The sequence below is a fragment of the Cebidichthys violaceus genome, unplaced genomic scaffold (assembly GCF_023349555.1).
Source record: "Cebidichthys violaceus isolate CVI_PGR_0920_01 unplaced genomic scaffold, fCebVio1.0.p SCAF_9, whole genome shotgun sequence".
Taxonomy (NCBI): domain Eukaryota; kingdom Metazoa; phylum Chordata; class Actinopteri; order Perciformes; family Stichaeidae; genus Cebidichthys; species Cebidichthys violaceus.
In genome coordinates, this window is record NW_027176975.1 from 8,887,895 (window position 1) to 8,915,417 (window position 27,523).

The 27,523-nt window shown below is 40.0% G+C and overlaps 3 protein-coding genes and 1 pseudogene across 6 annotated transcripts in view; 3 read left to right on the top strand and 1 right to left on the bottom strand.

The window, feature by feature from the left end:
• The first annotated feature begins 51 nt into the window (after positions 1-51).
• Positions 52-5,737, top strand: ankdd1b (ankyrin repeat and death domain containing 1B). 2 transcript variants are annotated; one of them, XM_068704115.1, is made up of 15 exons: positions 52-411; positions 913-1,013; positions 1,163-1,261; positions 1,374-1,472; positions 1,764-1,868; positions 1,983-2,084; positions 2,224-2,322; positions 2,847-2,945; positions 3,482-3,580; positions 3,775-3,873; positions 3,984-4,082; positions 4,346-4,441; positions 4,844-5,045; positions 5,292-5,423; positions 5,545-5,737. In XM_068704115.1, the coding sequence occupies exons 1-15, from the start codon at positions 237-239 to the stop codon at positions 5,598-5,600; spliced, it is 1,662 nt and encodes a 553-aa protein (XP_068560216.1). In that variant the 5' UTR covers positions 52-236; the 3' UTR covers positions 5,601-5,737. The 2 variants fall into 2 exon arrangements, with proteins under 2 accessions (XP_068560216.1, XP_068560215.1); XM_068704114.1 differs by having other exon boundaries at positions 5,549-5,737.
• Positions 5,643-15,076, bottom strand: poc5 (POC5 centriolar protein homolog (Chlamydomonas)). Of its 3 annotated transcripts, XM_068704113.1 has the most exons (13): positions 15,003-15,076; positions 14,508-14,591; positions 13,961-14,111; positions 12,378-12,485; positions 11,998-12,197; positions 10,702-10,878; positions 10,306-10,410; positions 9,370-9,549; positions 8,712-8,895; positions 7,218-7,351; positions 6,765-6,866; positions 6,389-6,559; positions 5,643-6,263 (listed from the first exon to the last, which is right to left on the bottom strand). In XM_068704113.1, the coding sequence occupies exons 2-13, from the start codon at positions 14,589-14,591 to the stop codon at positions 6,129-6,131; spliced, it is 1,731 nt and encodes a 576-aa protein (XP_068560214.1). In that variant the 5' UTR covers positions 15,003-15,076; the 3' UTR covers positions 5,643-6,128. The 3 variants fall into 3 exon arrangements, with proteins under 3 accessions (XP_068560214.1, XP_068560212.1, XP_068560213.1); XM_068704111.1 differs by having other exon boundaries at positions 5,643-6,559; XM_068704112.1 differs by lacking the exon at positions 12,378-12,485 and having other exon boundaries at positions 5,643-6,559.
• A 2,089-nt stretch (positions 15,077-17,165) lies between these two features.
• Positions 17,166-19,478, top strand: LOC137867145 (glycerol-3-phosphate dehydrogenase [NAD(+)], cytoplasmic-like; annotated as a pseudogene).
• Positions 19,479-25,074: 5,596 nt separating this feature from the next.
• Positions 25,075-27,523, top strand: part of sv2ca (synaptic vesicle glycoprotein 2Ca) — a 28,698-nt gene continuing 26,249 nt past the window's right edge. The window contains exon 1 of the mRNA XM_068703932.1: positions 25,075-25,258. The gene's annotated coding sequence lies outside the window, so the exon portion shown is untranslated. The remainder of the gene's footprint in view (positions 25,259-27,523) is intronic.

Sequence of the window (27,523 nt, forward strand, 5' to 3'; positions counted from 1 at the left end):
CCGGTAAAGCAAACACGGATCAGCCCTGCGGCGTTGAGAGAATAGCAGGAGTAGAACTCCACTTCAAGGCTTGCTGTTGTCTATTTGGAGACAGGAACTGCACAGGATTTTTTCATTTTCTGTGGGATCCATTTCCTCAAGGGTTTGGTTTACTTTCAGTGCACACATTGGACTGTTAACTAAATTTAACTAAATCCACCTTGGTCACATAAAGAGGTAATTTAAGCGACTTCCCAATGGAGAGAAAAGCTTTGGCTGTGAGGGCGATGATCAAGAAGCATCAACCTAAGACAGAAAATTTGGACCCTCGGAAGTGGATGAGAGAGGAGACTGTGAAGGGTTTTTCTGACTTCATATTGAACAAGCACTCCGAAAGAGAGATGGATAACAGCTTCGACAACAAAGAGATGTGTGAGTATGCAAGAACAACAAATTTAGTAAAGGTGGAAAATAAATAAACAGAATATATATATATATATATATATATATATATATATATATATATATATATATATATATATATATATATATATATATATATATATATATATATATATATATATATATATTATGGAGCAATATTTTGAAGAAAGTTTCTTTTGTTCAAGACTGACCCTTCGAGTTTATATTGTTGAAGCTGGAGTTAATGATTAGTGGACTGACTGTATGGCCTATTTCTTCACAAGAAACACACTATTTGCACAAGGCTGAAACCAAGGCGATCTTCACCACAGCACATGGAACATTCATCTCCATTCACCAACCAGTATGCTCCTGCTGAGGTTTCAACTTGGATGCCATTTTATATTCCTCACACATCATCTGGTTGTGTATCAAGCCTAGAACATGCTGTTATGTATATTACATATAAATACCCATATGCAAAGCATTCCTGTCTGCTGTGTTGTGCAGTGCTTGATGCAGAGAAGCAGTTTATGGAAGCAGCTAAGACGAATGATGTTGAGACCATGAAGACGCTTGCAAGAGGGCTGAACGCCAATGCAAAGAATGTGGTGGGTCTAAATAGACACACCCTCTATCTGCATCTCAGTATACTGCATTGTATAATACCACACAAACAGATTGAAAGGCTGGTCTTTTCTTGGATTTTGGAAAAACCTATGTTTAATTGAAAATATACTGATGACGTTGTTTGACTCAGGATAACAGGACTGCCCTTCACTATGCAGTAGCTGGCAAAAACAAGGAAGCTGTGCAGCTTCTTCTACAGCGGAGAGTCAAAGTGGACCAAAGGGACAAGGTGAGAGGGTTTCAATTACCTGCATCTGAAAACTTGAGCCACTGACAATTGCTTATGTAATACTTTTAAGTAATCACAACTTCCCATGTTGTTGTTCTGTTGCGTCTGACAGTACGGTGTGGCACCCATTCATTTGGCTGCCTGGTTTGGCAGTTTGGACATCCTGAAATTATTAGTGCAGGCCGGGGCTGAACAGAAGGTTGAGAACGAGGTAAAGAAGCAGGATGATTTTTTTCTACTTTTTCTCAGTAAGTGATGGAGAAAAATATTTGGAAATTGGGCCATTTGTCTTTTTATTTTGATTATTTAAAAAAAAAATGCCCCCGCTAAGGCAATTAATTTCCATTATAATGGATTACAAACCTAACATTATATGCTTGTCTCAGCCCAGATGCTCTTGTCCATCATGTTATACATCCCTCTGTTTCCTAATGCAACTCAAGTACTTTTATTCTATTGCACTCTGCGTGATTAAACATTAACTTGCTTTTTTCCACCTAAGGAAGGACTGAACATCATGCACTGTGCTGCTATCAACAACCACACTGACATTGTGGAGTATATAGTTAATGACCTGCAGATGAAAGAACTAGACAAAGATGACCAGGTATCTACTTGACAATCATTTTTCAAGACTCAACCATATAATTGACTATTGATACGTTATTGAGGACGACCAAAGTACGAGAAGTAAAGTTTGTACATCAATTCTTTTTTTCAGTCAGGACAACGGGCATTTGCATTGGCAGCAGAGCATGGATGTGTTGAAATGATGGATATGCTGATCGTGCCATATGAAATGGCCACCATGAAGGCCAACAAGGTGTGTGTGGACTTGTTTATGTTTTTGGTTTGTGTGCCATTTATGCTCACGTGTGTCTGAGTGCACATTTGTGTGTTGCAACTTCAAGTAAGCTCTACACTCTTTGATGCCAGTTGTTTCCCTCCCTCCCTTCTGCCAGAGCGGGGACACGCCCCTGCACTTAGCTGCCAAGAACGGCCACTCAGATGCCGTACAATCGCTGGTGCAGAGCTTTGCTACACGGGATGAAGTCAATATGGTACACAATCAATGCAAACATCATCTCTATCAGGGTTTGGTTTGTGACAGTGTGTGCTCAGTGGCTAATCCACTGCTGGATGGTGGCTCCACTTTGGATTCATTAAGATGTATCAAACATGTACTGGCTACTATTATATAACAACAAACTGTGTTTTGGCTTGAACTTCAGTTCAGACTGGTACATTATACTTGACAACATTTACTTGGTGTTTCTGGACAAAGATTCTTCCAACTTTGGATGATGGATATCATCTGAATAACGATGACTGAGTTAATACCCGTTAATAAATCATTTTAAATGTTAAAAAGACTTCAGCATAAATAAATATCACATTTCTTTGGGCTATGAAGCTACAGATGTCTGTTCATGTTCCAAGTTGGTTATAGCCCTGAAAACATTGTTTACATTTTGTGAGTATAGTAAGACAAATTTAAATTGTGGTCCACCTGACAACCATTTTCTGTGTCTGTTGGTTATCTAGCACCACTGCTATATTTTTAGATTTCTTTTTTGTCTTGCAGGACGGTGAGACAGCTCTGTACCAGGCTTCAGAAAAAGGCCATGAAGAATGTGTCCTGATCCTGCTGGAGGCTGGCTGTGACCCCAACATCCTTACAACGGTACAATAGGCCACTATTCTGACTTTAACTGGAACACTTCTTATACCTCAGATATTCCTTTGATATTGAACATACATATCTATATGCAACAACCCCACCAAGACTGATCCCTATTGTTAACCTGGTTGTGGCATTGTGTGTGTGTGTGTGTGTGTGTGTGTGTGTGTGTGTGTGTGTGTGTGTGTGTGTGTGTGTGTGTGTGTATATATATATATATATATATATATATATATATATATATACTGTATATATATATATTGTATTTGCACCTTATTGTTATCTTAGACTTTTATATTTGCACTAATCACATTTACACTCTTCCTATTTTGTAATGCAACTGCTGCACAGCAATTTCCCTCAGGATAAATAAAGTTTTATTTTAATATTAAAATCGCTGACTTGGTGCCCTGTGGTTGACAATGTATTTGTGTAAAAGTATTTAATTTGGTTAGGCAGCATAACACTTTGTGGTAAATAATGTGTTTGTACTTAAAGTAGGCCTACAGCTAAATTTCCCTCTCTTGCCTCTCTTGAAGGCCAAATACAGCGCTCTCCATCCAGTTTCAGAAAGAGGAGACACATCTCTTGTCCAACTCCTCTTAGATTACAAAGCCCATACAGACTTCCAGAATCAGGTAAGCAAACACAAGCTAGGTGGCAGTAGTACACTCTCTCAGTAAAGTTTTTTGGTAACACAGATGATGCACACATCAGTTGCGCTGCTGACACTCGGCCTGGATGCATATCATTGTGATTTTACATATTTTCTCCTAAGCTAACAGTTAATTTTTTAGGCTCATGTTGTGTAACAGAACGTTTTTGCTTTCAGCACCTAGAGGCTCCTATCCACCTGGCAGTGAAGAACAGTCACATCCCTGTCATCCATTCTCTACTGACGGCTGGCTGCAACATTAATGTCGCTGATAAGGTGTGCTAGTCCCTAGTAAAATGAGATTTAAGTCAAACTATATATGAGAAAATAAATAGAGGAAATCATTTCTGCATTGTGTTGTCCTGTCCTATGTTATGAACGGTTAGAGGTCCCAGACTGCTATGCATATTGCTGCAGAGCTGGCCAGAATAGAAGTTGTGGAAATGCTTCTTAAAGCCAGGGTGGATCTGACCCTCCAGGACAGGGTAAGAATTCTAACAAACACTATTTCTGGAGTTACATGTTAACTTATGCTCTTGTAGTTGTACACGTGCACACTTTCTTTTACAACTAAATCATGGCTAAAATCCAACAGTTAAACCATCCAAAGGGCAAAACAATATATGATTAATTTTAGCCATAACAGTTCACACATTGAAACTGTAGGAGAAAATGAATTATAAATCTGATACCTTACAGTTGTGATTTAAGTTTTTGTATTTTGTTGTACATGTTGGATTCGGAGTAGCAGGGTAAGACGGCTCTGGGTGTGGCAGTCAGGGCAGACGAGGTGATTATTGTGGACATGATCATCAAAGCAGAAAGATACTACGCCTGGAGGAAGGTGAGAGATGCTGAAATGAGACTTGAAACTTTTACTGTTTTCATGTGTGTCATAATCCATTCTTGAGGCCTTGAAATCAATAATTACATTCATCACAAATGATTAATTTCCCAACGTCAAAATCTAGATTATTTGAATCCCCTCTAATACTATTAAAGCATCCAAAGTAAAAAAAATTATTAAAAAAGGACTCGCAACCCAGAAGCATTTGACAGGCAATTTATCATTAATTTAATAACAAAGAGTTTGTCTGAATCCTTTCCTATTATTATTAAAAAAATGGTTTATTAACTCTAGCATTCATATTGCTAATCATGTGTGTGTGTCTTTCTATTAATCTCTCCAAATACCCCTGTGCTCTCTGACTCTTGTGGCCTTTACGTAATTTAATTGCCCTTTCAGGCAAACCCAGAACTTAATGAGAGCATTCACAGCGAGAATCCGCTAACGTTTAAACTCGACCACCGCAACTCGACCAAGCAGCTCCGTTCCACGGCCTGGCACCTGACGTACAAGCTTCTGAAAGCAGGAGACTGGAAAAGACTCGCAGAACACTGGGGCTTCACAAAGGAGCAAGTGTCGGCCATCGAGGAGCAATGGACAGGTGCCATGACTCACACTGCCTGGACAGACTTTTGACTACTGTGCATTTGGCAACGCTCTGAAAATGTAAAACATGAGCTTCTTGTAGCCAAAATGTTACAGATTAAAATCCCTAAATTAATGAGGAAAATTTTGCAGTGAAAGGAATATCCTTGGATAGCTTTATTTTTTTCTATTTTATCTTCCAATACACAGAGGCTAGTTGAATTGTTTTCCTGTACAGTGCTGTGTGTGTGTTTGTCCACAGGTCAGCAGAGCTATCAAGAGCATGGGAACAGGATGCTGCTGATCTGGCTCCACGGGCAGGAGTTGGCTCAGGAGAGCCCTGCTAGAGAACTCTACCAGGGCCTCATCCTCACAGGGAACAAAAAAGCTGCAGGTACATCCAGTTAACATTTTGTTTCCAAACAAATATACTGAGGCATCTATAACCATATAGATATGCTGCCTGGGGATATGTGCCAAAATGTTACTGTAGAAATTGTAAATTTGTCTTACAGATAGGATTCGGATGGAGGCAGAGAATTCCTACAGTAAGAGCTGCAGCATTTCATGAGGATGAACACTGCAACATATGGACTGACAAAAACGTCATGTTAACATCATTTTCAACTACTGATTTGTACAGGAAGTTAAAATAATTTATTTTGATCAGTAACATATGGCTTTGGTTTATTAAAACAATCAACCTGTGGTTTTGGACGGTTGCACTCAATAGAAAAAAAACAATAAAATAAATACTCACAATTTTAAATCATGCACAGGTGAAACTATTCTGTTAAAACATTGTTTTCATAGAAATAAATGTCCATTTCGTAATTCTAAACTCTGTCCAGCTAGTAATAATCAAAAACAGTTACTTTTACATTCACCTGTGTCTATAAAGCACTTTCCTGAGAAAAATCCTATTGCTCAAATAATCCTGCACATTGACGTTAGGAAGCTGAAAAAAAAAAATCGAATGCTTGAAGTCACTCAAAGATTTCAAAATAAAATAGACTTGAAACTAATGCCATGGTAACTATTTCTTGGATAGTTGCATATACTTGATGACCAACACTTTCTGTGAGATACAAGTGTGTGGTTAGTCAACTACTTTGATGGAGTGTACATGGCAGGTGGTGGTGTGTGTTCTGGAGGAGCTTCTGCCTCCGGTGGAGCTTTGGCCCTGTTGAGAGGAGCGCGGAAACCTGGAAGCCGTTGCCTGACCGATAGTGAGCTGAAAGAACGAAAGAGAAACAGAAGAAAATGTTCATCATGATTTTTCCGCTTTACATAACTAAAAAGGTATACACATAATAACGCATAGATAGTAATACAGCAGTGATTCATTCTGTCCCATACCTGTGTGACAGGATGATGGCGTTCAACAATTACAGAGCTCATGGGCGGAGCCACACCCATCACCTGGAGGTTGCTGCGTGCAGCCTTACCAACGTCAGTGCGTGCAGTGATGCGAGCCGTTACAGTCTTTGAGGGTTTTTGTTGACTGGCTGTGATGACACGACCGCTCACCTGAAACAGCAAATATAATTTCGTCATACATGAATGTGGTTACTGTAGTAGATATTTCTTTGGTACTAAAGTTGAGTCAATCTGTGTTGATAACCATTTAATCAATGATATAATTACAGTCATAGTTGCACATGGCTGTTGTGACATCGTCATTACTAGTCATGACTTGTGCCACAGTCAACCGATCAGTCTGTATAATTCAAACCTGTTTGTGGGAACTTGCAGTGCCCCCAAGTGGGAGGGAGCTGTGCACTACAGTAGTGGGAGGGATCACTTCTGCCCTAGACACAGAGGCACCAGAGTCCATCTGAGGAAAAAGGAATTACAAACACAATTGTAACACCACTACTGTATATGGATATTTCCGTTTTAGTGGAATTTACAAAAAAAAAGTTGAGCGTGATGCCAGAATTTGCAGGGATTTAAAGTAACAACAAAGAAAAATTCTAAATTAAAGAAAAAGAACATTATGTAAATACAACAGCATATTAAAAATTCAAAAACAGACATTTTATGTGAAAGACTGATGGGTTGATTGATTCAATCCGAGATGGAACTTAAACAATGGTATAGAGCTATGGTGTGTTCTGTAATGACAAAATGACTGTAATGTGTGTAAATAAATGTATGGTTTCATTAGAAATTGTCCTTGTCTCACCACATCCTCTACTTGGCTGTGGGAAGGGTCCGGGCGGTCAAAGTGGACTGGACTAAACTGTGTGGAAGAGATGGGATATGGTTGAAGTTGAGCCAATGTAGCAGAGCCAGACTCATCCTGGGGAGGCAGAATATCTACAAAAAGAAGAAAAAATATGAATTTAGTCCGACTCACAATATAACACAATATTTTCTTGATAAAAGTTTGTTATTATTAGAGTGAATGTTGGACTGAAGTTTACAAATATGATGAATCTTTCCTATTGAACTGATTTGGAAACCTCGATGACCAGTATAATGTAAATGAAAGCCTACCCATCTTTCCTTTTGGTTCAACAATTTCCCTTCATAGCTCTCAGTACTAATGATTAAAACATGGCAATGTTATACATCTACCAGAATGGTAATACCGTTATGCTCTTTTGCTTGCTTGAAGATATGTTAAGAGAACAATTTTCAAACAACATATCTAACGTCAAAGCCTGCTTTGGCAAATTAAATGGAGACTGAACATTAATTATGCATAACTCGCATCAGTATATATACTTAAAAAGGCTAAATAGCGCTTCATATCAATTTATTTTGTGTTAGTCTGGTTGGCAAAAAAGAAACGAGTATTCAACTAGCAGCCCAGCCACAGTTTGACAGCCTCATAATGAAACACATTTCAGGTTGCAAGACTCATTAAACCTGAAAGCAGATGGATGAGCAGAAGACCACATTAGGGTTCATTTGCACAAACTAAAAGCAGTGAGATCCAGCTTCAGTAGCCATGTGCTCACCAAAAATAGGACAGAGAACAACAGAATAGACCGTTGCATGAGCCTGACAACATGCTGATGGCAGGGCGTGAATTTGGTGTTAACAGCATGAAACCATAAATCTTTCCTTTGCTGGCGTCAATAGGGATGTATCCTGATAATCGTGTAACGCTATGAGTTTTTAGGGCATGTACTAGGCTGATTAGTACTATTGGACATTACTTTTTAGTCATATTAGTTGTATACTCAAATATCTTGTATTGGTCCAAGCCCTAACATACTACTATGTAACAATAATGATATGATTTAATAAATGTTGCAAAGGGCTATTTAACTTTTCCAGCTAATCTTTCAGCACCACATCAAGGTTATAACCTGTGCAAAGTATGCCTCAGTTAGCACTCAGCACATCCACTGACTCATCACTCCATTCACCCTAACCAGTGAATGAATTCAAGAAGAACAAAGACCACCCTCCACTCTACTCATTCATAAATCTACACAATTGTCAATAGCACATGCCTGCACTCTATTGGAGAAATGGTGATTCTTTCTTTTGTCTGTTCATTTCTGTCTTGATTGTTGAATCAATACAGCAGAGGCAAGGCTAGCAATGCTTCGTTGTATAGAACAGGCGTCTATTTATGTAGTTATAAGGCTTGTGATAAGGATAACAGTGCACCTTTAATGTGCAAGTTGTGTAAAAAGCTTTGTGTGGCTATTCTATTACAGACCATGCTGATCATGAACTGAAGGTTGCCCTGGCCGTCCCTCCGTAGAGTTAAACATGCCGAGAGCCTCCATGTTGAGAGCACACACGCCCCTCATGAAGGCTTTCTTCATAGATTCTTCATAGCGCTCTCGCTCTAGTCGCAGTCTCTGGATCTCTGCCTGGGCCTTCTCTATAGCCTCACAGTGCTGTGGAGACAGAAAGAATTCATTTATCAGTTTATATGATACTGACAAAAACACATGTTTATTTCCCTCCTTACATTCTTATGCCTTTGTGTTGCACTCTTGAAATATATAATAATAATAATAATAATAATAATATATTTTATTTATCGAGCGCTTTTCATAGTACTCAAAGACACTTTACATTAAAATCATCATATATAAAAGCTATACACTAAAAAAACATAAAACACACAATAATGGTCACACATTAAAAGCAGATATATATATTTGTTACACCAACAACAACAACAACAACCATTTTTCCTATTTAACCTTTGAATTCTTAATCTATTAATCAAGAGTGGTGTGGCTGTTATTCACCGAAATGTTCAAATTGTATGTATTTATTACATTTATTAGTCAAGTATGAATTCAGCAATGCAGCATCAGCATACACACACTGTTTATATGCAGGTCCTTCACTTGCTTGTTTACCTCTGCCAGCTTGGCCTCATACTCTGCAGACAGACGGGTGCAGACCTCTTCAGCCCTTGCACGGCAAGCCCGCTCCACCTTGACCTTCCAGTGTTTCTGGATCAGAGACTGCCAGCCTAACCACACCTTCTTCTTCAGCTGCAGGTTGTAGTGTTGCCGTGCTACCTGAGCAGCACGAGCCTAGCAGGGAACCACAAGACCATGAAAATATTCACAAGGAAGTAATTACACCCTTGATCATTCTTGTGCAGGTGCAGTACATTTTCTCTTGTGGTGCACTACTGTATGTGTGAGGGTTTGGACAATAATATGAGTCATCCACTAAATTTACATTTTAAACAAATGGCACAGCTATTTTGTAAATATAAAAAAAATGCACTTGCTAGTTTGATAAGCATTTTGTAAGAGGGGATATTTGTGTAAGAAATATGGCATATAATGCATGTTCAGTGTGCAGTGACAATGTGATGTATGGGTCGGTAACTCATGCAGAGAGCGATTATTTGCATAAACCATTAAACTGCACTGACTGTAATCTAGCAATGTTAAGAAACATTCACAACCAGTAATTTTACATCCATTTCCAAAAATACGCATATAAATATTCCCAAAACAAAACAAACACAGAAAACAACCTTAACTAAAGGGCGAACTGATGATTCAAAGACGATCATAAGATGTTTATAAATTAGATAACTACATGTGATGCTCATGTGATGTTTATCACAACAACACACATTACTTTAATGAGCAAATACTGATGATGTACAAAGGTTTGTGTAAATATGCTCCTTGCATTAGAAGGACTATGCAGTTTAGCCTGTCAAGAAAGCTAAACCTAAATCTTTCCAATCTATACAAGTGCCTGTGCGGACACCATCTCCCACTGTAAATAGTTTTTAACCTCTAGGAAACACCACAAAGCAATCAGTTTACCTCCTCTTTGGCCTCAGTGTGCTGGATTCTCCAGTGGGTGAAGGTCCTCATTTTTTCATGCTTTTCTTTTTGTCTGTCCAACACCTGGCTCAGGTTCACAATCACCTGAGGAAGGACACGTCACACAATAAGCTTGTCAATCTAAAAAGCAGACAAAAGCGTTCCTCATCTTTTTCTTTCGCCTTCTAAATGTACATAAGAATGAGGAACAGAATGAGCAAATGAGCATTAGATAGAGAGATAGCTTAGACATGGATTAAGCCCACCCAGTCCTACACTAAAATGTCACAATAATGAAAATGACTGGAAATTAAATCTCAGTCTGGCATTTAATCCATGTCCAACCTACCAGCACATTGTGTAAAGGAGAAAGCAAATAAATACACATGTAGTCACCTCATCTTTTCTCTGGTTGGAAGTCTCGTAGGTGTGCAGCAGCCCCTTCAGGCTGTCTAGCTCTGACCTCAGGTCAGCTGTCTGGGCTGCATACCTCTCCCTCTCTTTCCTCATCTCCAGCTTGTGTTGCTCCATGAAGGCCAGCTTCCACTTCCTGAGCTCAGTCAGCACATTTGACTAATTAACAAATAGAGGGCAGGACAGTCACAATGTGTTAATTACACTGCTTTAGTAAATATGAACATATGAACACATATCTTCAGGCATTTTTAAAATTAGACGAACAGGTGTGCCTGAGGGTTTCAGATGTCTAAAATTGGGCTACCACATGCAGCCTCCACAACAACCTGATGTAGAATTATAGCGTAAATTTGGCTTTTGAGGTTTATTTGTGAACCAAGCTAAATTTCTACAGGGCCAATGACAACCGACATCTACAAATGTAAACATGTTTAGCTCATTTGGAAGGTAAAAGAAGAGAACTGAAAGAGTTTCAATACTGCTTAATATCAGGTGATTGGTTGTCATCTGCCCTCCAAGAATGAGGTGTACAATATTAGAGGAAAAGGGCAGGAAAGTACGGCCATGTCCAGTCACTCACCTCCTCCAAAATCATTCCACTGGGAGACATAATAAAAAGGTCACTGGTTCCATGAAGAGAAGAGCTGTCATCCTATTCAATAAGCCTTCCTGTGACTTTACATTCTCTTTAAATCCCTAACCTCTTCCTCACCATTGCCTATGTATATTATATACAGTACAGTATTTCCTACATTTAATCCATCTCATAACAACTGTTTAATTGCATGAGAATGGGAAATAAATTTATGCAGATTTCAGTTGCTCGTACATGTAAAATATGCATTACCAATCATTATGTATACTGTATTATATAATCTGAAACTAACAGTGTCAGTTAAATTTGAGTATTTTCCACCATCCACTATTTAAGGTTTTGCAAATTATGTGCAGTAACACCAAAAATGTCTGTGTTAGAAACAGCAGAATTTACCTTTTAGATTGCTTTTCAAAGGCTCAAGTAATGCTCTGTTGACATCGTACCACAGTTTTGTCCACTTATGTAAAACTATCTTGCATTTATTGAGCATAAACCTGCCAGCTTGCTTCTAACTGCTGAAACACAGTGCTCCTATTATTATAATTCAGCTATGTCAGAGCCCTATATATAGCCATGCAACCTTATCTATGGTCAGGTCTTAAGCAGGCAGTCAAAGAGAGTCATTTAATTGATTGATTGTGAAAGGACAGTTCTACAGTATAAGGAAGCAGATTAACCTTCAGGTTGTTGCTCCACATGTCCAGAATGTTCTCCATCTTGCTTATGTTTTCCTCCGAGATAAACATCTCTGTCACATCGGACTCCAGTGGGTGTGGGCTGCTTGGCCTAGACCTCTCTGACACTGCCTGTAACCTGTCTGAGGGAGTGTTTGAGAGCATTGACACCCTGCCAGATGACGGACCTGCCATCTCCTCAGCTAGAACGCAAAGAAAAAAGGAACACTGGCAGACAGAATATCACAAGAACACAAGAAGGCATATCAGCTGGGTGGTCTCTGTATATCTAAGCTCATTTGATATCAAGAGAAATAGAATACACAGTTAGATATCAGAGCAACCTAACCATTTTATTTCTTTGTATTTTGAATTCAATTTACCATGAGAGGCTCTTAAACGTGTGGAGGGCTCAACAATCACAGGGGAGACCTGTGATGATCTCACACTCCTGCTGGAATGCCTACCATCTTTAGCTTCAGTGGCAGTATCTGACAGAGGACGGGGAATACAGAGAGAGATTGCACATTGGTAAATAGATCTTGAAGGAAATATTGCTTAAATACATTTTTACCTGAGTGAAATGAAAGGTAAAAGTAAAAGCTAAAACAAAAGATGGTTTAAGAACAGAAAAGGTGATGGCGAGAATGCTGAATAAGACAAGCGCGGCTCCTCGTCGAGGAATGCATTTATGTCAATATCTTAATTAAATCCTGAAGGGGGACGAGAAAGCCTTCAATCTAAAGAGCAGTACGGGCAGAGAGCCAGGAGATCATTACCAACGGCCGTCTGCTTTCCACATCCCTGTGCACTACTCCATGGCAGTTAAAGCACTAAACCCTCCAGTGACAGCTGCAGCTGTGTGTGTGTGTGTGTGTGTGTGTGTGTGTGTGTGTGTGTGTGTGTGTGTGTGTGTGTGTGTGTGTGTGTGTGGTGGGGCTGATGGACTGTTTAAGATGTGGGTATCGTAGGGGAAAGAGATAGGGCACACAATCTGACAGACTCGTATCATATGCATCTTGACTAGACTGGTTTACAAGCTGAAATATGAGGCTGATAAACACACACTACATTTTTCCATGTTGTGATTCCAAATCTCTTTTGACAGCTGATCATTTGATGGGGGCAGTCTCTGGAAGGGCTGTTTCTGTCAAAAGTTGTGTTTCTGTCAAAATTGCTTATCATAAAAAGTGTGTAGCACAAATGAAAAGGATTGCATGTGACCAGGTAGAATCAGTGACTCATATAATTGATTCCTGTCAATCAATTAAATCCGTCGATTGGCGTTTTACAAGAAACTTAGCTCAGAAAATGTATGCATCGTCAGCAGTTGAGAGTTTGAGAAGCACCAGGGAAGATTGTAAGGGAATTTTAAATTAGTTAAATTTAGAGATTTGGTAAACTTTGACCGACATAATTAATGCATAAAGACACACTGTAATGAGTCAGTAGTCTAAGATGAGTTTTGTTTGACTACAGAACAAGATTAGAACAAATGCAAACAAAACAGTTAAAGGGTCAATTTCTGAATGGTTTACAAATAAAGTGAGCTTGTTACTCTGAGGTATATTAAAATATGTATACCGTATATAAAATACAAGGACTACTAAGGGTAGAATATCAAGTATAAGTTTCTTTAAGTTGTTTATTAACAATTGGATATGTCTCTGTGTCCCTTAGGAATGTAGCTGCTCGTAAAAATCTGAAAGATGCAGTCATAAAACATGGTAGACTCAACCTTAATGGTTTGAGTGTCAAGAGTCTTATCTGCTCTGAGTGAGTCCAGGCACATGGTAAATTCAGAGTTCAACCACTAAGTGACCTATAGGTTCCCGATGGCAGTCTCTCGATGAAGTTTATTAGTTCAGATTATGTCATTCTAGTTTCATCATCTTTCTGTGGATGTACGCTACACGTGCGTGTATGAATGTGTCTTGCATACAGCAGAGATAAAATCCCCAAATACCTGCTGGGCGCAGTGATGTTGTGTCCTCTTTTCTCTGAGTCCGACCCTCTGCAAACAGATGTGAAGTGCTCCGCGGCTGAAAGGGAGCACTGGTGAGTCTGTCAAGCTTAGGGGTGACAACAGCATAGCGGAGCAGCTCCTCATACTCATCCTGTTGATCCATTAACAAAAAACAGTCCACTCCAAATCACTTACTGGGCAGTGAAAACTATGGTGAATGTTAAAGTTAGTGCTCAAACTGCCTGTTGCAAACATCTGTTTCATTTGTCAGAGCTCTGCCTTCAGCTTCAATGATCTACCATACTAAAAAATAGTAAACATTTCGTTTTACAATGCAAAGGGAAGTTCAAATATACATTTCTGGCATGCCTATCTTTGTTTTCACTTCCAAATTTGAATTGTTGATTGAAACTACATGTTTAAAACGTGTCTGAATGCATGTGCTGCTTGCCAAAACCAACTTCACTGTGAAGATGTGCTACACAATGCCCCTGTGTTCCCAGATCTGAGAGATATGATGAGTGCATACGTGTTTTTCTTTACTTACCTGAAGATCAGAGGAGACAGAGCTGCCCGGATCAGAGTCCTTGGGCAGAACAGGACTGGTTGGTTCCTCTTCGTCTGAGGACATCTAGACAAAATAAATACATTATAACTACATTTTACAACATATATGACAGTGGTTTGGCAGACAGAATGTAAATTCTCTCAAATAATGTTTGTTAAACACACTAAATAACGTCTTTAAATCAGCCTACAACACATGAGACTTAAACAGGACGATAATATATGCTAGTGTAACTTTCTCTACAGTTACCGTACGCTGTTTCTGGTAAACATACGCATGGACGAATACCTAGCTAACGTAAGTGAACATAACATTACATATGAGAGACACACGCTTCCTTTTTGGCTGCAAAGCTGAAAGTGGCGTTAGTGCTGTTTTACAGTTTCTAGGAGTAAAATATAATAATGAGATAACGTACCCAACTTTACACAGACAATAGATGTGCAGTAGGACAAACGGTGCGGACATATTTACCTGTTTTATATTTATATGTAGGCTACCACACTCTCGCGTCCCAAGTTACTCCGTCAGTTAGAAAACGCTTGCTTTTCCGTTTCAAACCGATTGACTGTTAAACAACATACTCTGTGATTGGCTACTGTTTCCTCAGCCTCTTGCTACATCGTTTCTGATTGGATACAGTGTTTCCGTGGTAACGGTAAACGGAACAACGCGGAGATCAGCTGACCAGCGGTGCTGCTGGTGTGGAGCGACTACAGCAAACTACAAACAGTAATCTACGCTTTACGTTTTTCTATGATTTTGACAATAGTTAATTTAGCCCACAATTATTATTCTGACTGCCAGTGGCAGCACCAGTTATCAGTATGATATGGTACGTTTCAAGCTCGAGGAGTCATACAAGGAGAACTTGTAGTTATTCATTTATTAGTTTTATAATCTTATGAAAATTTAAATAAAGGACATATGAAACAAATAATTTTAGGCAAATCTTCAGTTGTCAGTTGTGCCCATTCAGGGAGCAAACACGGTTCACAAACTGCATTTCATCAATAGGTTAGCATTATGCATAGAGATTAACTGATTAAAATTGTCCCAAGTCCTTGGGGAATACCACCACCCTGTGAATCTATACCCAGGGCTACATTTTCTGTTGTTCACTTCGACAAACACAAAGGAGACAATGGTTCACAAACAGATTTACAGCAATGTCTCAACCCCCTGAAGACCCTGTGCATACACACTTCAATATTTACTATGTCAGCCCTTGAGACAAACTGAATGCTTCATATGCTTCAGTTCTGATAGAGAACATATGATTTTCTACAGTTTGCTGGCTGGATCACAATGGGATGATGTGAATGAGTGTAATAGTTAAACACTTGAATCAAGTCATGCAATAGGTTTTCCATCAGACAGCATGTGTAATTGAAAATACAATTATCAAATAACAGTGTATTTAGAGGTCACTTTTATTGCCCTCTTTGAAAAAAGTTTGGACACCACTGGTTTAAAGTGTTTATGCTCACGTTAGATTTATTTGCATGTTGGTAATGCTAGTTAACCTACTTTCCTAACTTACACAAGACTGGTTGGAGAAGAGTTGGTAGCAGCTTAAGTAACATCATTAACACATTACTAAAATGTCTCAATGTCACTTCAGTTTGATATTTAATGTTAAATATTGGTTTAAATATAAAATGTCCACTAAGGGCAACATGCTCCAGATAAAAGAGATACCATTTGTATTGTTCAATTTCATATTGAATATGATGGTTTAGAATTTAAATTGATCCCCAACACCCCACCTTTAGCTCTTAGAGACAGGTGATGTAGGGGCTGTTTCAGTGAATGTTGCTAAAAATCCAAATCCATTGATAAGATGCATTCACTTATGAATGTTTTAACTGCTGTTAAAATGAGAAGAGTATTTCACAGTTCTGATAAATCTGTGCCCTTGAGGACTTTTTAGTGTTTATTCAGTGAAATAGTGTTTAAACGTTCAATCATGGATTCAAAGTTAGCATTGATTAAAACGGGCTATATTGACTCAAGATTTCAGTCAAATACTAGCAAATGCAGCAAAGAGCTAGTCTTTACTGCCGGCAATCGGCTCGTGGGCTGCTATTCATCATTTGTTAACCGCTCTTAGTCTGGGCTCTCCTCTGAGACCTTTTTACCTTGGGAGCCCCTACCAGGGGCTACTGCCCCAGACAACATGGCTTCCAGAATCACTGAGCCACTCAAACTCCTACAACTCGTTAAGGTGGCGATTCACTGAGGAGAAAAATGTTTCACACACAAATGTGTGTGTGTATGTGTGTGTGTGTGTGTGTGTGTGTGTGTGTGTGTGTGTGTGTGTGTGTGGTGGTGGTTAGAAGAGTAGGATAGGTTAGAAGTGGGGATAGGTTAGAAGTGGGGATAGGGTAGAAGTGGGGATAGCTTAGAAGTGGGGATAGCTTAGAAGTAGGGATAGGGTAGAAGTGGGGATAGGTTAGAAGTGGGGATAGGTTAGAAGTGGGGATAGGTTAGAAGTGGGGATAGGTTAGAAGTAGGGATAGGGTAGAAGTGGGGATAGATTAGAAGTGGGGATAGGTTAGAAATGGGGATAGGTTAGAAGTGGGGATAGGTTAGAAGTAGGGATAGGTTAGAAGTGGGAATGGGGTGGAAGTGGGGATGGGGTAGAAGTGATGGGTGAGGAGCAGAGAAAGGATGTTGCAACTCCTTTTCTTTCTTTTGTCCTTTCAGTTTCTCCTTTTCTCTTTTCTCATCTTCTTTCCTCTCTTTCTTCAGTCTTTTCAATTCCTCCTTTTCTCTCTTCTCGCTCTCCTACATCACAAAGGCTCTAGAATGTCAATGGGTACATCCCAAGTCTCTTAATTGTTATTTCCTTCCTCCTCGCTTGAACCGGAAGTTGTTCTGTGCCGCCATATTGACGGCCGTCCCAAAGCTCTTATCGAGGAGAGAGGAGGGATCGCTGAGGAGCCATGAGCGAGGACCCACAAGTCTTGGCCCTTCTAAGCCATGTCATGGGTTGAATGGTGTTAAGACTACAAATTGGGAAGTGCATGAGATTGTTGCCGAGAAGTTTGGTGAAACAACAATCAGTATGGACGATAAACATTTGATGCCTCTAACTAAGGAGACATTTGTCTATTAGAAATTACTTGCTATAAAAGTAAGGCACAGTACTGCTTTCAATCTGAATGCAATGCTTACAGGATACAAACATAATATATTCTTACTATACTAGATGTATATGGCTATTTTGAGTGTGGCTCCAGCTGTAGTTAAGGAGGACATGACTGGATGACTTTTGATACATCAATAACTTACAGTGTGATTGGTCAAAATGATTAAAATCTTGATTCTTATATTGACCCTTTTCCATTCATTTATTGAAAGTGAAAGATTGTAGGGTAGCCTACTCTGGTCCTCTGTTTAAAACATGTTATGATGTAAAGATAACGTGAACACATGTTTTTTGGACACAGGGTGCAAAGACAAGGCTTTTGGGCCCATGCTGAAGGGGCTGATGCAGACCACCAACTTCCGTGTGACTGTGTTAAAGGAGTCTGAGGTCGTGGAGATCTGCGGGGTGCTCAAGGTCGGCTTTTCTCCTCCTTCCAAACAAGTTCACTGCTTTATTTTCACTGCCATCTGAGCGCCAGCAACACTTTCAATGTCATATTTGTGCTTAAGCTCTTCAGATTACATAAAAGATGTAATGGGTGAGAAATATGGCGCGGTCAAAAGAATTCCAGTTGCTACAGTGTTTTTGTGGCTTAATATTTCTCCCAGATCCCCAGCTCCATGTCGATGTGTCCTTCACACTTAACCCCACATTTTTCCCGTAGGCTGTGCCTTGCATGGTAGCCCCTGACATTAGTGTATGAATGGATGTGAATGGGTGAATGATGTAGTGTTAAAGCTTTGAGTGGTCGGAATACTAGAAGAGTGCTGTACAAGTACAGTCCATTTGCCATTTATGCATCAAAAGCAGTAAAGAGACAAATCTAATAGAATTTGCATAAAAACATATATGAAAATGATCTATGTGGAGGCACTACTTTCTCATCGCAACAGTGACATTCCTCAAAGCATTAGTACCAACAGCCAACATGTGAAAAGTTCAACACATTAACAGCAGCGTCTCTTCTCCCTGTGTGCTGCAGAACATTGTAGCAGTGGGAGCAGGTTTCTGTGATGGCCTGGGATTCGGCGACAACACCAAGGCAGCTGTGATCTGTCTCGGCCTGATGGAGATGATCGCCTTCGCTAGGATCTTCTGCACAAACTGCCAGGTCTCCCCCGCCACCTTCCTGGAGAGCTGCGACATCGCTAACCTCATCACGACCTGCTACAGCAGACGCAACAGCAAGATCGGGGAGGCCTTCGCCAAAAAAAGGCAAAGTACAAAGAAACCGATTTTGTCCCCCTCTGTGTTTCTCTCAGTCACATCTTATGAAAGCCATGACAATGTAACATCAAACACTAAAACAACTCGAACATTTCTTTGTTTTAGACCATTGAGCAGTTCAAGCTTCAAGGTCCAGCGACTGCATTCGAGGTCAATCTTGAAACATAAAAACATGGTGGAAAAGTAAGTGTGTCTTCTATTTCATTAAGAGGATCTTAATTTATTACTGACAATGTTTTGGTTTTTACTGGGTTCATTTCAATTTGGTATCTTTAGATAGTACAATTTGAATGTATGCAAAAACACCATTAAACATTCAAAGACAGACGTTGGAGACTGGTGCCAATCTTCTCATCTAACTCTCGGCAACAACGAGCGAATAAGCCCGTTCACAAAATGTAGAACTACTTCTTTGATCATTTCCATCATTATTTCTCATCTCTAGGTTTCCCCTTTTCATCGCTGTTCACCAGATCTGCTTCAATGGCCACTCAGTCACAGATTTCATAAAGTGTTTGCAGGACCCCGAGGAGAGGACGAGCCATGGCGATGTTATCAGAGAGCGGTAACTCCCTCACTGTGTGACACAGACCCGCTCATTCATTTATTCAGCAGATAAAAACATCACACCATAGCTTGAGTTCCTACTTTCTGCAGAAGCTAAACACAGGCTTTGTCACACAGTGACAATCAATACACAGTAGTAACGCTACTGCAGATGTGATAACAAAAGCACTTCACTTACCAAAGCTGCTGTTCACTATTTAAAGACAAAGTCTATCCTGCTTTCTTTGTTAGCAAAGAGTTTAATCCCGCGGTTGTACAGTACATCGGTGCGGTTCAGTTCCAGTAAGAGGTCCTTCTCAGTTCATGGACGCCAGTGATGACAGTCAAGCCTCCCCAGTCGTATTTCTTAAATACGTTTTTAATGCGTTTGAGGGCTGAAAATGTCCGCTCGACAGAGGCAGTAGATTTTGGGACTGTCACCGCCAAACATGCCAAAACGCTAAAAATGTAATGTCACATAAAAACTTCTTACATATCTTTAAACTTGAACTCTTACTACTACAAAGTTCTGCTAGCTAGTTTCACAACAGCCATCCTAGCCCACTGACCAATCAAGCTGCACGTTAATGCTGACGTACTTGTAGGCCAGCTAGAAGGCTCTTGCATGTCAAAGAATACGCCCAACATGTCAAACTAAAAATCTGATTGGTTGAAGACTATGACAATCAACAATATCTTCCCCATTTACTTAAACTGCAAAGGGATTCACTTGTAATTCTGAAGGCCTCCGGGCAGATTTTTTTGCTTAGAAACAGCATAGGGGTAAAATCTGATTGGCTAAGAGCTCTACTTAAAACAAGCTGTGCTGGAAGCAGCGCAACTGAGGAAGACAGTAGCTGTGCAATGAGATAATATGCTAATAGAAATTTTTTTTAGAATACATGTAGTGTATTTCTGAAAAATAATAAAATAATAAAATAACTTTAGCTATAACTTTGGGATTCTGTCAGTGTCTAGGCCAGCAGAGAAGGCCTTGCTGGCCCTGACGGCCCACCACTGGCTTAATATTAAGACACATATGTGGGATAGGCCTGACGGCTTGGCAGTGCTGTGCTGGGACAGGCTCTAGAGAGAAGAGACATATGGTCCCTCTCAACCGTGACAGAGCTGCAAGCAGTACTGTTGGACTGGAGCCTCCTCGCCACCTGGCTGAGTGCTGAGAGTACTTCACTGTCAGCATTGTCATAAGACCTGCAGGCTGACTTTGAAAATGAGGAATGCATGGTTATGACAGTGGTGACAGTGCAGTAATTTCCCCTAAAAACAGCAGTTTGACAGCTGGTCAGCTGATCACACAGTATAGAGGTCTGAAGGATTCATTTCATATCAAATATATTATATATAGACAGAATGATCATTTAGTGCAAGCAAGGCCTGGCTGAGACACCCCTCAGTGCACACACCTTTTAATATACATGTCTTGACAGTTGACGCAGGCTATGAATTTGAACCAGAATCGTGAGGCACGGAGGATAATCCTTGCTGCTCTGTGGGGAGTGGAGGTTTCTTGTTAAATGACAGGAAGCCATAGCTCCCACAGATTACTTATTTCCATTTCAGAGCAGATTCACATGTTTTGAAAGGTTTTGGTGATGTGTTCATCACAGTTTCTCTTTTAGGTTGATTTTCTTGAATTGTTAGGTTCTCTGCTTTTTATTGTGCCGTTGATGCTAAACTGCTAATTTCCTATGCTTGTCTGCTTTTATTAAGTTGTTGTAACAATAACTGGTTAGGCACAGACAACTGCAGGTTTTGTGTATGCTTTATGAGAGTACTTTAATAGCACAATACATAATAACCAACTGTTCATCTGGTATACACCCATAGATGAAATAATAAACAATAGCTTAGAACTGAGTTTAAGATACAGACAGAAGAGACAGACCTGTATTCTGTACCCACCCACTCTGTATAATGTTTTCCTTTTGTTGCAGACAAAGGTAATAAGCTCCTGTTGATAGTGGTCAGATTAAAGGCAGTATTGCTGTCTCTAACCCTTCTTTAGATCCATTTTGTAAATTTCACCTTCCTTTCAGCAAAAGAAATGCACCTGGGCTTGTGTGTTGAAATGGGATTCAGCTCACATTCTTCTCTCATAGCCTGTTCAATCTGTTCCAGGACAATAATCACAATCCATTTGACTTTCTTCCCCCTGGTATTTTAGCTCAGGTACGTTAGACTGTTCAGGACCTTGCAATGGTAGACAGAACAGAAATTGGGAAATAATGTTCTGTGCTTATACAAGTTGACTTTGTTAAGGAACTTTTGCGTACACTGTATTTTGATTTTAACAGTCCAAAATATGGTACCCCGTTGTGTTATTTTGTGCATGTGGCATTTCATCTTTTGCATCCCAGTTGTGAAACTAGATTGCAAACTTGGTGTAAAATTGTTTCTGCCCTTGATCGATTTTCAGTCAGACATATTTACAGACAGCCATAACTCCTGAAGACAACAACTAATGTGCTATCATCAATCGTAATGTTATCAACCCATTTTTCTCACATATGAGACAATGATGACCTCTCACTGAAAACAATACTGCCAGAACTCATCTTAGAGTTATTCATAGCTGCCTGCTGTTTTCAAATTAGTTTTCATTACATTTTGATGGACCAGGACTTCCCCCATGGGCCACTCTAATCCATCACATCTCTCTATCAGAGACACCAGTGTCTTTTTGTTTTTCTTTAAGAATGCCTGGGTACAGAATTTGCCAGCACTTGTAAAAACAACATGGCTGCACTATTCGCACTGAGGAAAGATAACATTAACAACCCGGTAAGAGACAACAAGGCGCATAATTTATGTCATTATTACGTAACATATCCATACAGTATAATAAAGGCTGACTCCAGCATAAAGTGGTCAGCCATATGAGCGCAGCTGAACAGTGGAGGCTGAGAGGAAAGATAGAGACTAAATCAGTTAGCCTGAGCTTCTATCTCCACAAGGCAAAAACAATTACCATCACTGTCCACATCTGTTTCTTATAATCTGGATGACGATAAGCAGCAGACAGTTGTTCCAGTCTACCTCCAACTCTCTAGTCGTTTCTTAAGGAAAGCTGGCACTGCAGGTACATCCATTTTAGATCTGGAGGCAGTAGGATAAATATTAAAAAAGCAGACTCAAATCTACAGTATGTGAAAATAGCAAAATGCTGTAAGAGATGCAATCTTATGTTCTTCTAGATATTGTACATCTCACATTACATAGTTCATACTGGGGAGATGAGAGGGATACCTAGCGGGGCATTGAGGGGTCTCAGTTGCTCGCTTAACAGGGCTTTATGCCACTCCAACATGGTCGCTGTCTTATTACCTCCCACCAATATCAGGCTACATTTAGTGTGACATGGGGATTCATCAACTTGACTATTGTTGGAGATATATGAATATCATATTTATTGTATTTTCAAAGTAATAAAAAGCCAATGATATTCATGAGCAGCTCTTATGCTTGCATGTTTATGTGACAAAGAGAAGAGTATAAGTCTTACAAGAAAAGAGAAAAAGAAAGTATTTGCATGGGCAGTGAACTGTGTGTGTGTGTGTGTGTGTGTGTGTGTGTGTGTGTGTGTGTGTGTGCGTGTGTGCGTGTGTGTGTGTTTGTGTGCGTGCGTGAGGGTCATTCTACTGTCTCGTACATTAAGCTAAGTGCTCCTCAGCTCTCCAGCAGTAGTAAATGGAGTCTTAAGGCTTGGGGGGGGGGTTTGTCTCCCAACTCTGAATCAAAAGCAAAGAGTGTCCCAAGCCCCTAGGTCACTGCTTCTGTGAATCATCAAATTCAGAGGATAAAGATAGATGCCGTTCCTTTTGTTTACGTGCGTGTGTGTATGTGTGTGCCATTGCACGCTTTTGTGTTTCTCTGTGCACACTGTATGCGTCATTTACAATCCTATTCAGTATCCTTTGCAGTGAATGTGATTCACAACCAGTGTCAGAGCCATGTCTTGGCGTTTAAACTCTGTAAGCAAATGCACAACCAGGCTGCACTATTCACTGCATGTCCTACATGTTAAGCATTACAACATGGAGCTATTGAGATTCATTTTTTCTAAATGCAAAAAAGGAATCAGATGGACAGAGTGTAATATATCAAAGAGCTTGCCGGTAGTCATTTCTGCAGCAGAACAAGTCTCACTGGTAGCGCTGGTATACTTTGCAGGCTTTAATGATGTGAATACTGAAAGGCTGAATGTCCCTGTGCTTGCATCAGACTGTCATCTCCCTTTTCCCTCCCTCACTTTCTCCAGGAACCACTCGCAGGTTTCAGAGGCATTAGGATCTGACATAGCAGGCACACAGGCAGTCAATGTCTCACACATGATCTAAAAAGCCTACTTATCTCTGAGAGCCTGTGTTAGGTTATGCAATAATTGTAACAGGATTGTATAATCTTTGTGTGGTGTTCCTCAATAGTATCATTCCCCCTGTGGTCTTTATTTTTGGGCATAAAACGAATTTAAGTGTTTTGTTGTGCTAAAACAGCATCAAGAAATCAAGGGCTTTACTTACTGCACAGGCATAAACAAATAAAACTCAGTGATGTGTGAATTAAACTAAAACATAATTCCTGAACTATAAATGTGGACCACAAGCTGTAAACAGATGTAAGCACTTACGCTGGTTTTATTGTGTAAAATTAGTTAAGAATGTGATGTGAATGTGATTTGATTAATTCAGAATAGGTAGTGTACTAGCACTGCATATTGCACATGTTCAGGTTTTAGTCATTATACCAACAAATTCACTTGTGGCCTAGGATGAAGTAGCTCTATTGGGGAACCACTTTGATTGAATATTCTGTTCTCCTGTTCTTGTCCCACTAGGGGTTCAAGTGGAGTCCATTTATCCAGATGTGAACAACATGCAAGGTGAGCAGTGTCTAAATCTACTGCAGTGAATAACATGTCTGGTCACATTCTTTTTTTAATACATATTTTTTTCTATTTATGGGTTGAGGTTCAAATTAGCTCAGGTCATGTGATCAACAGTCGTTGAAATGCAACGTGCTTCTTCAGAGTTGACTACATATCAAGGTGAGGTCCCAGACAGCTCTACTTTTATGAAAGCAGCTAATGCTGAAGTTGAGAACAGATGAGTGAACGCACTGAATTGCAAAAATAAAGCTAAAAAGAGGAATCACTGCTTTCACATAATTAAGATCTAAGATAAACTCACATGGGAAGCTGTGAAAAACTTTCCGAGTAAGCAGCAGAACAACGGACAACTTTCCCCCCAAGCACAAGACCAGGTCTTTTTTTAAACATGTACTAAGCATTCTCCTGCATTGATAATCCGTCACATTCATACATTCAGTGGGGTTTTCACTCGTGGTGAACGGGCGCAATCATCGACTCCCCGGCTGAAGCCTGTTTAAATTTCGACATTTCTTATCTGTTTAGCATTCATGCGTTGCAGCGTTTCACGTCATTCAGTCACCTAACTAGATTGTTCCATCAGATGGAATTACCCGCATCACTCAATGAAATACAAGCATTGATTACACTGCCCCTCTCTCCCTCCCTCCCTCCCTCTCTTCCTCCCTCCCACCACCGTCTCTCTCTTTCGCTCTCTCCTTTCCTGGAGTACTGCAGCGACGGAGGACTGCATCGAAAAAAAAAACAACTCACTGTCGTGCGCTGGCAATTAGCTCTGATCCTATTCTACAGTAAAAAAAACAAACAACACAAGATTTTTTTTCCCCTAAAGCGAAAGTGGAGTCTGATGCAATGGGTAACTATCAGCCCAGTTCACTCTTCTCGCCATAAATGACGGTAAGTAGCCTAATTACTACTTTTTCCCTGAAACATGCTGACTTCGTAACACCTCCGAGTTAGATTTTTTTTTAAATTTTCAGTAAACTATTTTAGGATTAGCTGTCTTAGGACTTACAAGTCATGTTGTTCATGTATTTCCAATAATAGGCTAATCCAACCAACATCTATGAGTGAAACTGGGACACATCATTATTTATTCACAAGTTTGTGTATCATTTGTTAAAAGTTGGGATGGTTTCCAGGCATTTTGTTTTTTCTGAGGGTGCACTAAACTCAGTCTATTTTCCTCCTGCAAAAGTAGAGAAAATGGTATGATTAAGTGAAAGCAGGCACAATAATTGCCTTATATTACTAATACATGTTTCAGTTCCAGTTTCCGTAGGCTACCTTTTATACTGTGGAAATTAATTCATTCAGTATTTAAGGGCGACAGGAATGCTTCTCTGAATTATTTATGTACATCTGGGTTTAACATAGTGATTTAAGCTACAGGCTACATGAATATGGCCCGTCAATGAATTTTCTTACTTGAACTGTAACCTTTAAGTGGTTATTTTGTAAATGATGATCACTGACTGAAGCTCATAGTTTACTTGTTATCAACAAGGATGTACTGTATAGTGAAATCCTTGGCAGAGTTTTGAGTTGTTGGCTGCGGACTGTGCATGTAGTGCAATCCAGCCACCTGCCCTGGGGCAGTTAAAGCACTCTGCACTGCCGCCAAAAAGAGGAGAGGATGCCGGAGCAGGCAACTGACTCATCCGTGAATTGCACCTCAAGAGGCAGTGAGCGATTGACAGGCACACAGCCGTTGAACTGGAAATCTGTGGCGAAGTGCTTTGTTTGCAATCTGAAGACTGCTGTAGTAGTCCTGCTGTGTTAACACTGAAACACTGTGACCCAATGAAAAAGTGTTGTTAGTGATTGCAGGTTGCAGAATCCATTCATTTGGCTCACTTCTCATTGATTTCTAGTTTTCTTCTGCCACTGTAAACAAGAATCTTATTGTAATTCAGAATGCCTCTTATCTGCATTCAATAATATCTCCATCTCAAGCATCCACTGACCTGGAATTTTGTTAGTTTTCCTAAAGTTTATGCAGCACACAGGCTATTCAGAGAGGATGACATTTTATAGTATTGTTTCACAGTAAAGTACAAAGTGCGCTGTTTCAACGACGATGTACAGGATATAAGAGCTTAAAAAAAATATTCTGTCTGCACATTTTGTTGACATGCACAGGCAAATAGGGAATTAACAGATTAGGGGCAAGTTAGTATAATTAACATTGCATTCAAGAAGCTTCTTGTCATCCTCATGTCTGCCAGAATTTGGGAATTGCAGGCACATGTACAACACAATTTTTGACAAAATGTGCCGCACCTTGCATGCCTTGCCTAATCGGTGTTATTGCGTCATTGCAACACAAAGAGTAAGTTCTGCACCAGACTGTGGTGGTGGCACATTGTGTTTTGTATCTGTAGTCCCTGTATTCTGTCAGCAGTGAGGTCTGGCAAGGCAGGGAAGCGATATGTTTACTAAGAAGATCAAATAGACACCAGCCTTTTCATGATTTCAATGGATACAGTATCCAGTATCCAGATTCTGTGTCCTTTATCATTTCAATGTAAGTTTGGATACTGACTATATTAATACAAACAGAGGGGAATTCCCTTTTCCTTGGCTATAGGATGTGCATAGAAGTGACTAAAGTCAATATTAACAATACTAGCTCCTCAAGGTAGGAAAGGCAGATGCCAGCTTGCTGTAGCTGTTTTATGAATCTGAATGATGTAACATTAGCATGATGTGCAATCAGCTTTGCTTTGAAGTTTTTGTCACGGGTGGTGGAGCTCTAACTGTTGAAGAGAGGTGAAAGGTTTGTGTGCTTTGAAAGATTTTTTAAAATCATTTTATCGGACAAAATTAGTTGCTTCTGCAAATGGAGACTAGCCATTTGCAGAAGCAACTAATTTTGTCCTCTCTTTGACGTTCTTTTGCCCTGCCTCCATTTGTTCTATACTTCTCATACCCCCCCACGTCTCACCCATCCTCTCCCTGCCACACCACTCAGTCAGTAATGGCATCAGTGCTTGATGAAATCTCCTAACGGAAGACATCCCGGGCTGGATGTGCCTCTGCCTTCCAGCTGAGGTCACGGGTTCCCGTTTTGATGGGATTACGTGTGGCTCTGCCCACTTAAGAGATTGGACCTGCTCTTTCTGATGCTAATAGAACAAACCAGCCGCCAAGCCACTGTGC

Excerpts from the sequence above, each read along its gene's own strand:
- ankdd1b (XM_068704114.1), top strand. The coding sequence starts at position 237 with ATGGAGAGAAAAGCTTTGGCTGTGAGGGCGATGATCAAGAAGCATCAA. Across the intron at positions 4,083-4,345 it reads ATCTGACCCTCCAGGACAGG|CAGGGTAAGACGGCTCTGGG; the intron begins GTAAGAATTCTA and ends GATTCGGAGTAG. Across the intron at positions 5,046-5,291 it reads CATCGAGGAGCAATGGACAG|GTCAGCAGAGCTATCAAGAG; the intron begins GTGCCATGACTC and ends GTTTGTCCACAG.
- poc5 (XM_068704111.1), bottom strand. The coding sequence starts at position 14,591 with ATGTCCTCAGACGAAGAGGAACCAACCAGTCCTGTTCTGCCCAAGGAC. Across the intron at positions 10,411-10,701 it reads CCAACCAGAGAAAAGATGAG|GTGATTGTGAACCTGAGCCA; the intron begins GTGACTACATGT and ends GTCCTTCCTCAG. Across the intron at positions 6,560-6,764 it reads CTGCAAGTTCCCACAAACAG|GTGAGCGGTCGTGTCATCAC; the intron begins GTTTGAATTATA and ends TTGCTGTTTCAG.